This window comes from Polyodon spathula, chromosome 8 (assembly GCF_017654505.1).
Source record: "Polyodon spathula isolate WHYD16114869_AA chromosome 8, ASM1765450v1, whole genome shotgun sequence".
Classification (NCBI taxonomy): Eukaryota; Metazoa; Chordata; class Actinopteri; order Acipenseriformes; family Polyodontidae; genus Polyodon; species Polyodon spathula.
Genome location: NC_054541.1, coordinates 39,627,849 through 39,641,199, shown reverse-complemented (window position 1 = coordinate 39,641,199; position 13,351 = coordinate 39,627,849). Strand labels below are relative to the sequence as shown.

The following is a 13,351-nucleotide window of genomic DNA, read 5'->3' as shown; positions in this document are numbered from 1 at the left end:
AATTTTCAGTTTTGAGGGATGTAAACTTCTTGATGGATCCCAAAGGCTTTGGTTATGTTTTGTTATCACTCAATACCATCAGATCTATCTGGTGTCCTGGTAACAACCACACAAAGTATTTAAAAGTAAGAAAACAACAACAACAACAAAATAATCACAAGACATTTGTTTTCTTTTTTTAAAGAAACCATTGTATTCATATTCATATCTTTGAAAAATAAGAAAAAATGCACATGTTGTAGCTTTGTTTTGTAACAAGAGCTCACTGACGTCCCTTTACAGTAAAAATGGCCCATTTGTTTTTAAAGCATCCTGTAATTATATCTTTCTTGAAGACAAGAAATATATATTTATTTCTTGAATGCAATAAAATAGTCTTAATAAAGTAAAACATGTTGAACTGTATAAAGTTAAAATCCAGTGCCCCTAGTACATGTCTTAATTAATGTGGACATTGATGGCTTTGTGGTTTGGATGGAGACGGAACAGTTTAATACTTAAGGTCACAGGCTTTCAGCTGTTTGAAGGAACAGTGAACACAGCTGCCTCCCAAGACTCTGGGTAAACATTGTGTACACTGCTGCCACTACTTCCTCGTCTGTAGTGTCATTCATAAACAGTCAGGTTTACAATGTGTAATACCTTTGTTTAGTTCAGCTTTTCACAAAGCAAGCAGCATCTACCATAGATTTAGACAGGTCTGAGTGATGCCAAAACATTGCAATATGAGAAACGTGCAACAAATACCACAGGGATAAAAGGATCCTGTCTGAAAGGCAAAGGATGGACAGATATGAACTTCGGAAGCCAGTCCAGGGTTAAAGCGTGGGAAGGGAATAGAAAGGGCCTTCATTCTGGGTGGAGATTATACTGACTGTTCCAAAAGTGTGAATGCCTTGTGCTTCCTTTGGTGGACTACCTTTGTTTAAATATATCTCCTTACAATCTGGTTCAGGTATGCTTTATTTTTACCTTTCTAACACTTCCAGTGTTGGCTGGGATTTGTTGTTTTAATAGAAGATTAATCAATTAACCCCAGCAAAATTGAGTTCTATTTTATTGTGACTGGTGTGTTTATCAAAGCTTTTTAAAATGTTTTTATTTTTATTTTTAGGCTTGTATCTGTAGTGTAACACTGACTTACAAATGTTGTTTAGAATTTAATTAGAAGCACTTAACACAGTTTATTTTGTACTGCATTTCCTTCTCCACAAGTAGGCCCACATTTACTGACTGGGACATATAATTGTAGAATTCAGACAATATAAATCTACCAGTAATTATCTTCTCAATATATGAAAAATAAAAATGTTGATCGAAAACCCTTTAACACTAGTTCATTTATAATATACCCATAAAAAAACAAAAAAAAAACAAAAAACAAAAACAAAACTAACTAATAATAGTGTTTTCTAGTTTCACTAAAAGGATTATATTCTATTTTACCAGGTATCTGCAATACTCAAGATTTCCAGGAGAGAGCACCGAAGTACTGGGTCAAACAGCTTATTATCAATAAATAAAGCATTGTTAATCTCTAAAAAGATACAGACTAACAGATGCAATTCTTTTTTGGCACTAAGTTATCTTTTTTTAATTTTTTTTTTTTACTTTCACTCTGTAAATATATTATCCTCTCACAACACTACTATATTAGATAGGGTGGTAACTTAATTTGTTTACTGTTTTAGTCAGGGCTTAATTTGACCTACTTTGACCAGTGTATTCATTTTTCCTCTACCAGGATTATGACACTTGCATGTGTTGTCATGACAACTCTCTCAGTTTCTGAAGTCAAACCCCTCCTCCGCACAGTATGCTGCTGTTCCACAGAGCCTGGGACAGTAAGTTATAAAAGCAACAGTCTGCTTCCGGTACAGGGCCACAGAAATCATCTGTAGGTTTAAAACAATTTACATTTGGGGTGGCTCCAGGCCCCTGTTCTAATATAAATTTTATTTTTTATCATATATTACAGGTGTTTTATTATGTATATATGCCAAACATTCATATTTTGTTTAAAAAACTTCTATGAAAACTAAAGTTTGTTATTGACAATATAAAAAGCAACAATTAATTTCTCATTATTTACATTTTTAGGAGCTTTCATTAGCCCTCTAAATAAAGCAATGACAATATTAATCACGTTCTCAACCAAGGTCACATTAAGACTCAGTAAATCCATCACCTCCTCCCCCAAAAAATAAAATAAAATAAAATAAAACAAAACAGTTAAACTTGTTTGCATTAAGTTCCATAGTCAACACAAGATAAGATGTGTAAGCTTACATTTCTCATGGCTGAGTTATTTTTTTTTTCAGTTACAAATATTTATTATTAAAAAAAAAAAAAAAAAAAGGTTAACGAATAAAATCCATGTGATAAATTCAGAAATAAAATACGAAATTCTTTAATAAGATAAGAAATTGAAATTTGGTATATATTTATTTGACAAACTGCCATTATTTTTTATTTTTTATTTTTTTTTACTGAATGTTCTCACAAGAAGCAGTTTTTTCAGTGTGAGTGAGCACGTGTTGTCAGCACAGAACAAGCGCTAGAGGTTCTAAAGTAAGATCTAGTGTTATCCCTTGAACAGTCTAGAATCAGGTCTTCTAATAATGGAACCATGCATGCTATAAAAACACAATGGAGGAAACTGATTGAAGGGGGCTCTTTCAATTACGCACACCTAATCAAATCATTAATTATTGTGCGATTGACAGGATTAACTTTAGGGATCTTGGTAGTGTGATCCTCAATGATTTTATTTTAAATGGCGGTCAACACTGTTGGTTTCATATCTGTCCTGTAAAGGGCACTTAGTTGTTTAATGTGCTATAACAAACTACAGCAAACAGGGTGTTATGTTAATATTTTAAAACGGGATACCCTTTTCACTGCAGATGGAAGACCATGTTGTGTTAACATCAACTATTTTGTTTAAAGTTCCAGCCAATGATGAAAAGTGATGTAATTTCATTCCAAGCAACATAAAAAAAAAAAAAAAAAAAAAACTTAAATAAGGGACCCTCTAATTAACAACACCCAAAAAAAAATACCATATTATTTTAGTAAATCATTATTAATAATTGATATATATATTATATATATATATAATATATAATATATATATATATATACACATGTGTGTGCGGAAAATTTATTTATTGATATATAATCGAGTTTATATATTATATTATATATTATATATATATATCGATTATATATATCAATAAATCAATATTTAGTATATATATATAATATATATATAATATAGATATATATATATATATATATAAATATGTAAAATTTTAAGTTCATGAACTACCCTATTTAACTTTGCTCTAGATTAGCCTCAAGCTAGCAATAGGAGACAGCTGTTTGTTTTCTTTATTCTTTTTTTTTTTTAAAGCTGTCATCTAAATATGTACTCTATATAATATCTATTTAATATTTCCTTTGGAAAATTAGTTTTTCCAAAGCAAAACTTGATTATGAAAAAAAGCCTGTTAAACATCAGTGGGTTAAACATTCTCTGAATATATAGATACCACAGTCAGGATTTCACAATCACAAATTTCGATGCACTTGACAGCCCTCACCACTCACCCCCCCCCCCCCCCCCCCCCCCCCTTTATTTACATTTTTAAAATGTTGCATTATTTCATTATTTTAAAATTCCAAATGTGTGAGGCAGTTGTGATTACCTTACCAAGAAAAAAAGAAAATAAAAAGTCATTTCAGTTTTTGCTGTTGTTGATTGAACTACTATTATTCTTATTCGAATTATTTTTTAAAGGCAACTGAATTCTCCTTTAAGAAAAATAAATCTTCTGTTCTTCTCAAACTGGAAAACCTTCAGAGGCCATAAAGATGAGGGTGGGAATGTGGGAGGGGCTGGGGGAGCGACACCAAGCATTCACAAACTGGACGTTCTAGTGGAGGTCATGCAACATTCACTTGGCAAAGTAGGACATCACTCGAAACAGACAGGCTGGCTGGATGGGTCGGGGAGGGTGGCTTCTCTTCTATCCTCCATTCAGTGCAATGCAGTGAATTGAATATAAATATATCAATTTAATAACAACAATAAAAAAAAAGAAAATCAACAGACTACCAGGGCCTGTTGAGGTCAACTCTCTAGCAACTGTTTCAAAGCACGCTCAATGTTCATCCGGTGTCCAACACGGGTCACTCCCAGCTCAGCGAAATCCTCCTTGGTCAGGGCAGGCAGATGGGAGCCCTCAATCTCATTGTCCTGGAATCGCACCCGGTGCTCCCCGAGGTTGATGCTCTCCAACCAGTCCCCCACATCATACTTGTTCCAGTGGTGAAGGGGCTTATGCATGAAGGGCCTGAGGGGGTGCAAGGGGGAGCCTATGGTGGGGGAAGGGGAGGGTGATGGTGAACGGCTCCGGGCGCTGGAACTCCTCACAACAAAGCGCACTTCCTTGGGCTCATGCGGGATGCTCAGGCTGGATGACTTGAGAATGGTGTGCGGGGTGCTGTGTGTTCCCACCAGTGTGTACGGCCGAGGTGGGCCCGGCGGCTCTGTCCTGTCGGGGGTGGCGGGCACTTTGCCTGGGCTTGGAGTCCGGCAAGTCACGGGGTAACGGCTGCCTGGCCGGATAGTGTAGCTTGTGCCATAGCTTCTCTGGGAAATAGTGTGAAGCTCTCCTAAGCTACTGAAAAGTCTGAAAAATGAGGAAAGAAAAGACAGATAGATTACTGATAGGTCTTATAAGTTAAAGTGCTAGGTTGTTCCACAGGACAGTGCCACCTGATGTTATTGTGTGTCCCTGTAAAGGTATGTGATTTTAGCCACACTATTCCACTTGCTTTGCGTTAGTCTTCACTTCTAGCCACAAAAGTAAAGTAATTTTGCAAATTATGCTGTCCGCAAAAGGCTGCCTTTCAAACGCATGCACATGCAGTCACTGAAATTGGTGTCTCTCTCCTATAGAAATACGCTATTGATTTAAATCAACAGGATATAAAATTAATACTGTGGTTCAAAAACTAACGATATACAGTACACACTGCAATTTTAAATTCATTATTAATGCGTTAGTAAGACATTAAATCAAATGTAAAACAGCTAGTAGAGAAAATAAAGTCCACTATCTGCTGTTTTAGATCAGAACTCCAGAAAGAATAGAATTTTTATTTTTATACATTAGTTAGAGGCCAAAGTTGAGTTAACTGCACAGATAAACTGGTTTAAATCTACTACTGCACATTTGAACAGAGATTAGTGGAGGAGTCCTAGCCTTTGTGTGGGAACAATCCGACTGTGTGGGCAGTCACACTATACCTTGACATAAGAGGCCTCCACAGGAGTTTATGCTCTCCTCTTAGTGTTTCCTTCAGTCTGATTTATGCACTTTTCATCCTATCGCTTTTGTTCCCCGCTGCAGTATCTCTGTCACCTTGAGCAGATGGATAGGTTTTTACTCCTGTACAGGCTCTCTAGTGTTTCTCCAGGTCACACCGCTTTTCCATTACATATCCCTTTTTATTCCTGATGATTTGGGTTCCTAATTTATCTTTATCCTAACAGCTTCAGATGACTTATTCTCTGAAGGAGGTTATAGCAAATTAAAAGATGCCATAAATCTTACCTATTCTGCACTTCCTTTTGAATTTTTTTTAAAGAAGCGCATGCTAAAAAAAATATGTTTGGGACCAAACTAGGTTAAAGAAAGCTCTCAGTGAAACTACCTCAAAGTAAGCTATGATTGATTTTTAGCATGTTACCAGAACACATTATTGCTATAAAATGTGCTTCTGTCAAAAGACCTACAGTACATCAAATGGAAGTGCTCATTCATAAACAGATGGCCAGCTGGTGACATCACAATCCTTCTACAGTTAAATGAGTGTCCCCTATTACAACAGGTTAGCTAGTATCTTTGGTACAACTGTTCCAGTTGTAGAATGACCGTTATGAACTGAAGATGCAAACAGTGTGAATAACACCCACGCTGCAGCTGCAGCACTTCAACACGCTTTGAGTGTCCCTCAGTTCATTAAAGTCAAAATCTACAGCTTGAAGAGCCAGAAAATCAAATTAATTTCATCTAGTAATATATGACACAAGAAAAAGTACAACATCGTGCTGTTAACCAGTTTTAGAATTAATTTGCTTCTGCTTTTTAAGTGGTGTTGTACTCTTCTGTTCCTCCTTGCTGACAGATTCAGATTCCACCATAATGACTTTTAAACAACCCAACTAATTATAACTTAACAGTTGTCTACAAAGCAGATCACAATCTCAGTCTCTGCTAGCTATTTTGAGTGAGAAACACCTGTTTTGCAGCAGAATGCACATTTTCTGTATGTTCTTGGATTAGTGTAAATGAAGAATTAATGCTGTTCATTTATGAATAGTGGTAATAAGATTTCAGAGATGTAACAGGGTCATATTGTATGTCTCTGTCTAGTGCAGTGTACACAATTGCGGACAGTTGGAGACAGAAATAGAAAATGCTCTTTTTTTGTAGGCTATACCAGAGTCGTCAGACTGTGTTATGGACACAGACTGGGTAAGACCACCATTTATCTTTTCCCAGCTCACCTCACTACTAGAAAGAAAGGTTCTAAGCATAAAATCATTAAATGTGTGTGAATGAATTAAACAAAAACTCATTGTCTGTTACTGTTACCAAAAGCTGTCAATATTAGAACTTCTCCTGAGATATACTGGTATCATGTATTGGGACCATTTTTTTAGTATATGTCAGTAAAGAAAGACATGCTTAAACTGAAAGCAGTAAACAGAAGCAATACATAAAAAATGTAAAGGTTTCTAAATAGCAAGTGAACCTTTTACTGCTGAGAACACCGTGTGCTTTCCTGTAAAATGCATACATTCAGAAAGAACATGTCTGTATCATTCTTATATATGCAGTATGGTCATCTTAACCAATATCAATGTTAAGTGGGTCACTGGATTCTCAGAATGATCTAAGCCTGTTCAAAATGAAATAGGAGTTATTTTGATATGTAGCATTAGTTAATCAACCAAACAGCATGCCGTGTTTAGGGCTAGAGGGCAGCTTTCTATACCCTGGCAAACCTACAGAAAAGCATCACAGCAAAGAAATTCTCAGCAGCCAAAAGGTTAAGAACGTTAAAACACAGCAGCCACAAGACAAGGACGAGCACCAGAACGAACAGTCAATGTTGGGGAAGGGGAAAGGAATAAAAAAAAAAATGAAGATTGAAATGAGATGAACATGCGCACTTACACAGTTTTCCCACCCTCCTGAGGCCAGATTCAGTTCTAGACAGAGCAGCGCAGGCATGCAAAGTGAGCAGAAAGAGAGGCAATGAGAAAGAATGTTAGCATCAATCCATGAGATAAAAAATGAGCAGTTTAAATCCTGACACAGTACAAAAAAATGACTACATTTGTTCCCAGATATATGTGTAATATATCTATACATACACACACACGTGTATGTATGTATGCATCTATATTAAAAAGGCTATGTCTGTACACATGATTTGTGTATTTATGCAGATAATCTTTCCACATACAGTACTTATTCATCTTTTATAGTCTGAGGAGTTTATAAACTCTCCACTTTAAAATTTAACACTATACAGTATTTTATTTCAGTAGCATTTCAGAAGTGGCAATTGTGTTGATTTGTGTTGTACAATTTACAAATAACTGCATGGAGACATCAAAATGAATTGTGGGATTCATTTAATTCAGTGACCCTGAATGGCTGGCTACTGATGTGAAACGCATGGTATATAAAGAATTCCATGTTTGTAATACATTCCCACAACAATTTTGACTGGTCCTATAGCCATTGTCAAAAACGCATTTTATCAGTTATTTATATTAGATAAAACAATGAACTCTGGGAACAAGTGTAGATTTTACCACAACAATTATTTCGTGAACAACATTTTTTAAATAAAACAAATAAAAGTATTGAAACAGCCAAAGCTATGAAACAGTTCTGATGAGCTGAACATGGCATATCAATATGGTGAGGATTGTGCGTATACAGTGCCTTACAGCAGGGTAGGTTTGGAGAAATGGAAATACGGGGTAAGTGTGAACACCTATTAAATTAAGAGCATGTTTACTTAATAAATAGTAAGTTGTATTAGGTCTCTGCTTAAAATACAGCTACTATTGTTCAAAAACTACTCCTGTGTTAATTTACAGCTAATGTTACAGATATCAGATAAAGCAGTTTATTCTTTTGTGTCATCAGAGCAGCAAACACACTCCTAATTCTCCTCAAGCCTCTGAAAAGCTCAAATCCTTGCAGGTAGCCTTTGCCCAACAACGCTATGAAATGTGATACACCTACACCTTCCTTATAAAAACGTATACTGAAATCTAGAATTCTACACTGTGGCTAACTAACAGGAACTTAGTATAACAGGGTAGAGGCTGGGCAGAAGCCCCTTCATGTGCTGTAGTTTAAAAACATTTCAATGATGGAGTTAAGATCAGACTATGTGACACGCACAGCTTAAAAAAAAAAAAAAAAAATCACAAGTGAGGAGTTCATATCTAATATGCTACTTCAATTTACATTGAACCCTTTTCACGCTTTCAAATTTACTCCTGTGTGGGAAGGGCGTGGTGAATATGTGAGCAATGATTTACTAAAAAGGCCAATTGAGCATAACAAGACTACACTATAATATGAATATATGTGTGTGTGTGTGTGTGTGTGTGTGTATATATATATATATATATATATATATATATATATATATATATATATATATATATATAAAGAATATATCTTATATATGTATATACATATAATCCCACGTTCAACCACATTTACACCTTGTGAGGTAGATTAAGTATAATAATGGACCTGTCCGCAGCGTGTTTTTAAATTTGTGCGCACGCGTCAGAAAAGCTATATTATTTGTGTGTTTATTAATTTTTGTGCGACGCCTGTCCATTAAAATAATATGAATTAGATGGAGTGTTCACATTTACACCAACTTGCACCCTAATATACATATGCAGAATATATCCTTTTAATATATATATATATACACACACACACACACACACACACAGACACACAACACACACACAGACATACAATGCCTTGCAAAAGTATTCAGACCCCTGACCAATTCTCTCATATTACTGAATAACAAATGGTACACTGAAATTTCGTTCTGTTTGATATTTTATTTGTAAACAGTGAAACTCAGAATCAATTACTTTAAGGTGACATTGGTTTAATGTTGTGAAATATTTTTAAGAAAAATAAAGAAACTGAAATATCTTGCTTGCATAAGTAATCAACCCCTGTGCTGTGGAAGCTCCCAGTTTGCACCGATGAAAGAAATTGCCCTAACGAGGACACAATTACCTTACCATTGGCCTCCACCTGTGAACCATTAAAGTTGCTGTCACATTTTCTGGATAAAAACCCCACTGTTGAAGGATCACTGGTAAGGCTGTGAATCTAAAGGAAAATGAAGACCAAATAACATTCTACAGAAGTTAGAGATAAAGTAATACAAATGTATAGATTATGGAAAGGGTACAAAATAATATCCAAGTGTTTGGATATCCCAGTGAGCACAGTTGGATCAATAATCAGAAAGTGGAAGCTGCATCACACCACCCAGGCACTGCCAAGAAAAGGCCATCCCTCAAAACTCAACACTCAAACAAGGAGACTTGTGAGAGAAGCCACAGAGAGGCCAACAATCACTTTGAAGGAGTTACAGAGTTAAATTGCTGGGAGTGGAGTAATGGTGCACCAGTCAACCATATCAATAGCTCTGCATAACACTGGCCTGTATGGGAGGGTGGCAAGAAAAAAGCTGTTACTCAAAAAGTACCATCTGAAAGCACGTCTGGAGTTTGCCAGAAAGCATGAGAGTAACCCAGCTGCGATGTGGGAAAAGGTTTTGTGGTCAGATAAGACCAAGATAGAGCTTTCTGGCCAAAACTCAAAGCGCTACGTGTGGCGCAAACTTAACACTGCCCATGCCTCAAGACACACCATCCCTACAGTGAAGTATGGTGATGGCAGCATCATGCTGTGGGGATGCTTCTCATCAGCAGGGACTGGGCATCTTGTTACAATTGAAGGAAGAATGGATGGAGCAAAATACAGGAAAATACTGCAAGAGAATCTGCTTCAGTCCGCTAAAAAACTGAAGCTTGGGAGGAAATTCACCTTTCAGCAGGACAATGATCCCAAGCACAAGGCCAAAGCAACATTGGAGTGGCTCAAGAACAAAAAGGTGAATGTCCTACAGTGGCCCAGTCAAAGTCCTGATCTCAATCCCATTGAGAATTTATGGCACTATTTGAAAATTGCGGTCCACAAGCATCGTCCAACCAACCTGAACAACCTGGAGCAAATCTGCCAAGAAGAATGGGCCAAAATCACTCCGACACTGTGTGCAAAGCTGGTACATACTTACCCCAAAAGACTTAAAGCTGTTATTGCAGCGAAAGGTGGCTCTACCAAATATTAATGTGTGGGGGTTGAATACTTATGCAAGCAAAATATTTCAGTTTTTTTTATTTTTCTTAAAAATATTTCCCAACATAAAACCAATGTCACCTTACAATAATTGATTTTGAGTTTAAGTGTTTTAAAATAAAATATTGAACAGAACTAAATTTCAATGTACCATTTGTAATTCAGTAATATGAGAGAATTGGTTAGGGGTCTGAATACTTTTGCAAGGCACTGTGTGTGTGTGTGTGTGTGTGTGTGTGTGTGTGTGTGTATATCTATATATATATATTATATATATATATATATATAATATTATATATTATATATATATAATATATATATATATATAGATATATATATATCCCTTTTGTGAAAACACTTTGTAAAACAATTTAACTGATAAAAGTGGACTGGCAGCATTGTAACAATATTCTGCCACCAAATAATTGAGAGAGTAATGGTGTGTAATTTGTTATGTTGTTTTATTACAAGCATTTAGGTTACAATCCTATGATTCTGGATTAAAATATATAACATGCTGTATATCTGAACTGATTTGGTAATATAGCTATTTCTAAATCAGACTAACATGGACACAAATTTAAAAAAAAAGTATCAGGAAATGAAGAAAAAATAATCTACAGTGTCAATTACCTGCTTAAAGTGGTATCAAGAAATGTTCAGATAAGTGCTTCCTTGGGACATCTAAACACAACAGAAACTTCTCATAGATCAAATGGGTTTTGGTAACATAACTCAAATTAAACTGTCAAAATAAAATTATATTATAATTACATAAAAAAAAGTACACACACACACACACACACACACACGTTTGGACATCAGAGAATGTGGCCATGGCTTGTGTTTCAGGTAAAGGACACAGACTATAGAGATTCGTGGATATTTTTTATTTCTGGAAATCTGCCTTTCAGGTATATTCTAAATAGAGATTTCATTCCAAATCACAGAACTGCCACACAGCTTATCAAAACGGACAGCATGTGTGTGTACTCCTAAAATGCCCTGTTAAAACATGAACCGAGGGCACTGTATATATAGACTAGATAAAGACGTATATAGTCACAGCACACCTATGCACAAAGGCACAGTCTGGAAAGAGTCTTAAAAAAGATTGTTGAATGGAACATATGAACTTGGAACTATATAGCATGTTTCTTTATACTAAACTTTATGGAAAAAAAAGTACACTACACTGATCTACCAAATTTGCCATGAATATTATGCATGTTGTACATGGAAAAAATGCAGCCAAAACGTATTTTTGATTTATTGTTCTACTCTTGCACACCATTACAGTTAAAGTTGTTTGTTTGTTTTGTAAATATTTGTACCGGAATTAAGTAGATGTAAGTGTAAGAATGATGAAAAAGTGCATACGCAATAACATGGCCCTCGCTAATGTATTAATACCCACAAGCCCTGTTTTACCTTGTTTGCACCGTTAACATTTGTTAAGACATTGTAGAACAGAGTACATTTTACTATTGTACTTATTGTACAGTATTTAGAAAAAAAGCAAACAACTCAATTCCTCTAGCTGTGGCAAATCATCACTCTCTATGCTAAACCAGAATCCAGATGATCAGCTCAACACCAGATGAGCTCAAAACTGAACCTGACTGTTGCCTGGGAACCTCTCCACCACTGTTGTCACCATATGGAGCAGTTTGATCACTCCAGATCTCAATAGGAAATTCCTGATTCACAGACCTGGGAATGTGACACCATGTGAGGTCAAATTAAATCCGTCTGTTCCAGGTTTTTACTAGCCTAATGCAAATACAAAATAAATAATAAAAACAATAATATGTATTTGATCAATATCCTCAATAGTATTTTCTAAATGTATGTCAATACCAGGTATTTCTACTAGGTAGTTTCTGTGCAGCTATTAACTACAAGGTAACATGTGACTTGGCAGGCAGATTTACAGTACAACAATGTAATTCCAATAAGACAGTATTAGTTAATACATTTATTTAAAAAAAAAAGAAGATGTTTACCCTAGGAGCTAAAGACCTAAGGTTTACTTTCTTCATTTTCTTTGTCACATCTGTAGAAATACAAATGACTTGAACGCACTTTCAATAATGAAGAAACAAGCTGTTTTTTTTATTTCATATGTTGTAATGAAACATTTTGAATGGGAGATGTTCAATGTGTTGACATTTCTCCTATAGTCACTTCCTAAACAGAATGCCATTTCATATGAAAAACATAGTGATGCTTATACCAGTAAATCTATGTTTATCCTGTGATTCATAATTTTAACAAAACATGAGTGTCGTGCTGTAGTCAAATTTAACTGGCAGAATGAATCAGTCTAAAAGTCAAGAAAAATCACCAAATTGAAAACAGGTATTAGCTGCCATAATGTCCCCCTGAGCATTTGTAAGTATTGAATGGAAAATTAACTTTACAAGGTAAATTGATGTTAACTGAATTGATGTAACCTTCACAATTACCAAAATGACAATTAAGGAACGCAATTACACATATAATTGTACATAAGGGTAAAGAAATGGTGGGCAGTGTAAATACCGTAAATCTGAGCATGTTTACTTTTAATATTTAATAGCTTTAATTTACATTGCAGTATCAACACATTTTACTGTTTTATCATTTGGACTGCTCTTTGCTGATTCCAGGCAAAACTTCTACTCCAGGGTGCATTTTTACCATTTTTTTGGTGAGGAAACACAAAACTTAAATTACACCTCAAGTGGACATTGTCAAGTTTTATTTTATATGTACAAATCATGCAAACTGCACACTGGAGTGAAATTCATAAATAAAAGAAACAAGGACCAGGGGTCACAAAAGGGGATTAGACAAAGGGGCAT

At 35.4% G+C, this 13,351-nt stretch overlaps 1 protein-coding gene across 13 annotated transcripts in view; it reads right to left on the bottom strand.

Annotated features, from left to right (window-relative positions):
- LOC121319929 (SH3 and multiple ankyrin repeat domains protein 3-like) overlaps positions 1 to 13,351 on the bottom strand; it is a 293,718-nt gene that overhangs the window by 29,094 nt on the left and 251,273 nt on the right. For 7 of the 13 annotated variants that reach the window (XM_041257901.1, XM_041257906.1, XM_041257905.1 and 4 more), the window contains one exon: positions 3,655 to 4,697. The exons of 1 other annotated variant lie outside the window; for it this stretch is intronic. In XM_041257901.1, coding sequence (XP_041113835.1) covers positions 4,136 to 4,697 — 562 coding nt within the window. In that variant the 3' untranslated portion in view covers positions 3,655 to 4,135. Of the gene's footprint in view, positions 1 to 3,654; positions 4,698 to 7,253; positions 7,289 to 11,138; positions 11,190 to 12,218; positions 12,279 to 13,351 lie in introns of those variants that run through there. 5 more of the 13 variants (XR_005950771.1, XR_005950770.1, XR_005950769.1 and 2 more) reach the window with 5 other exon arrangements.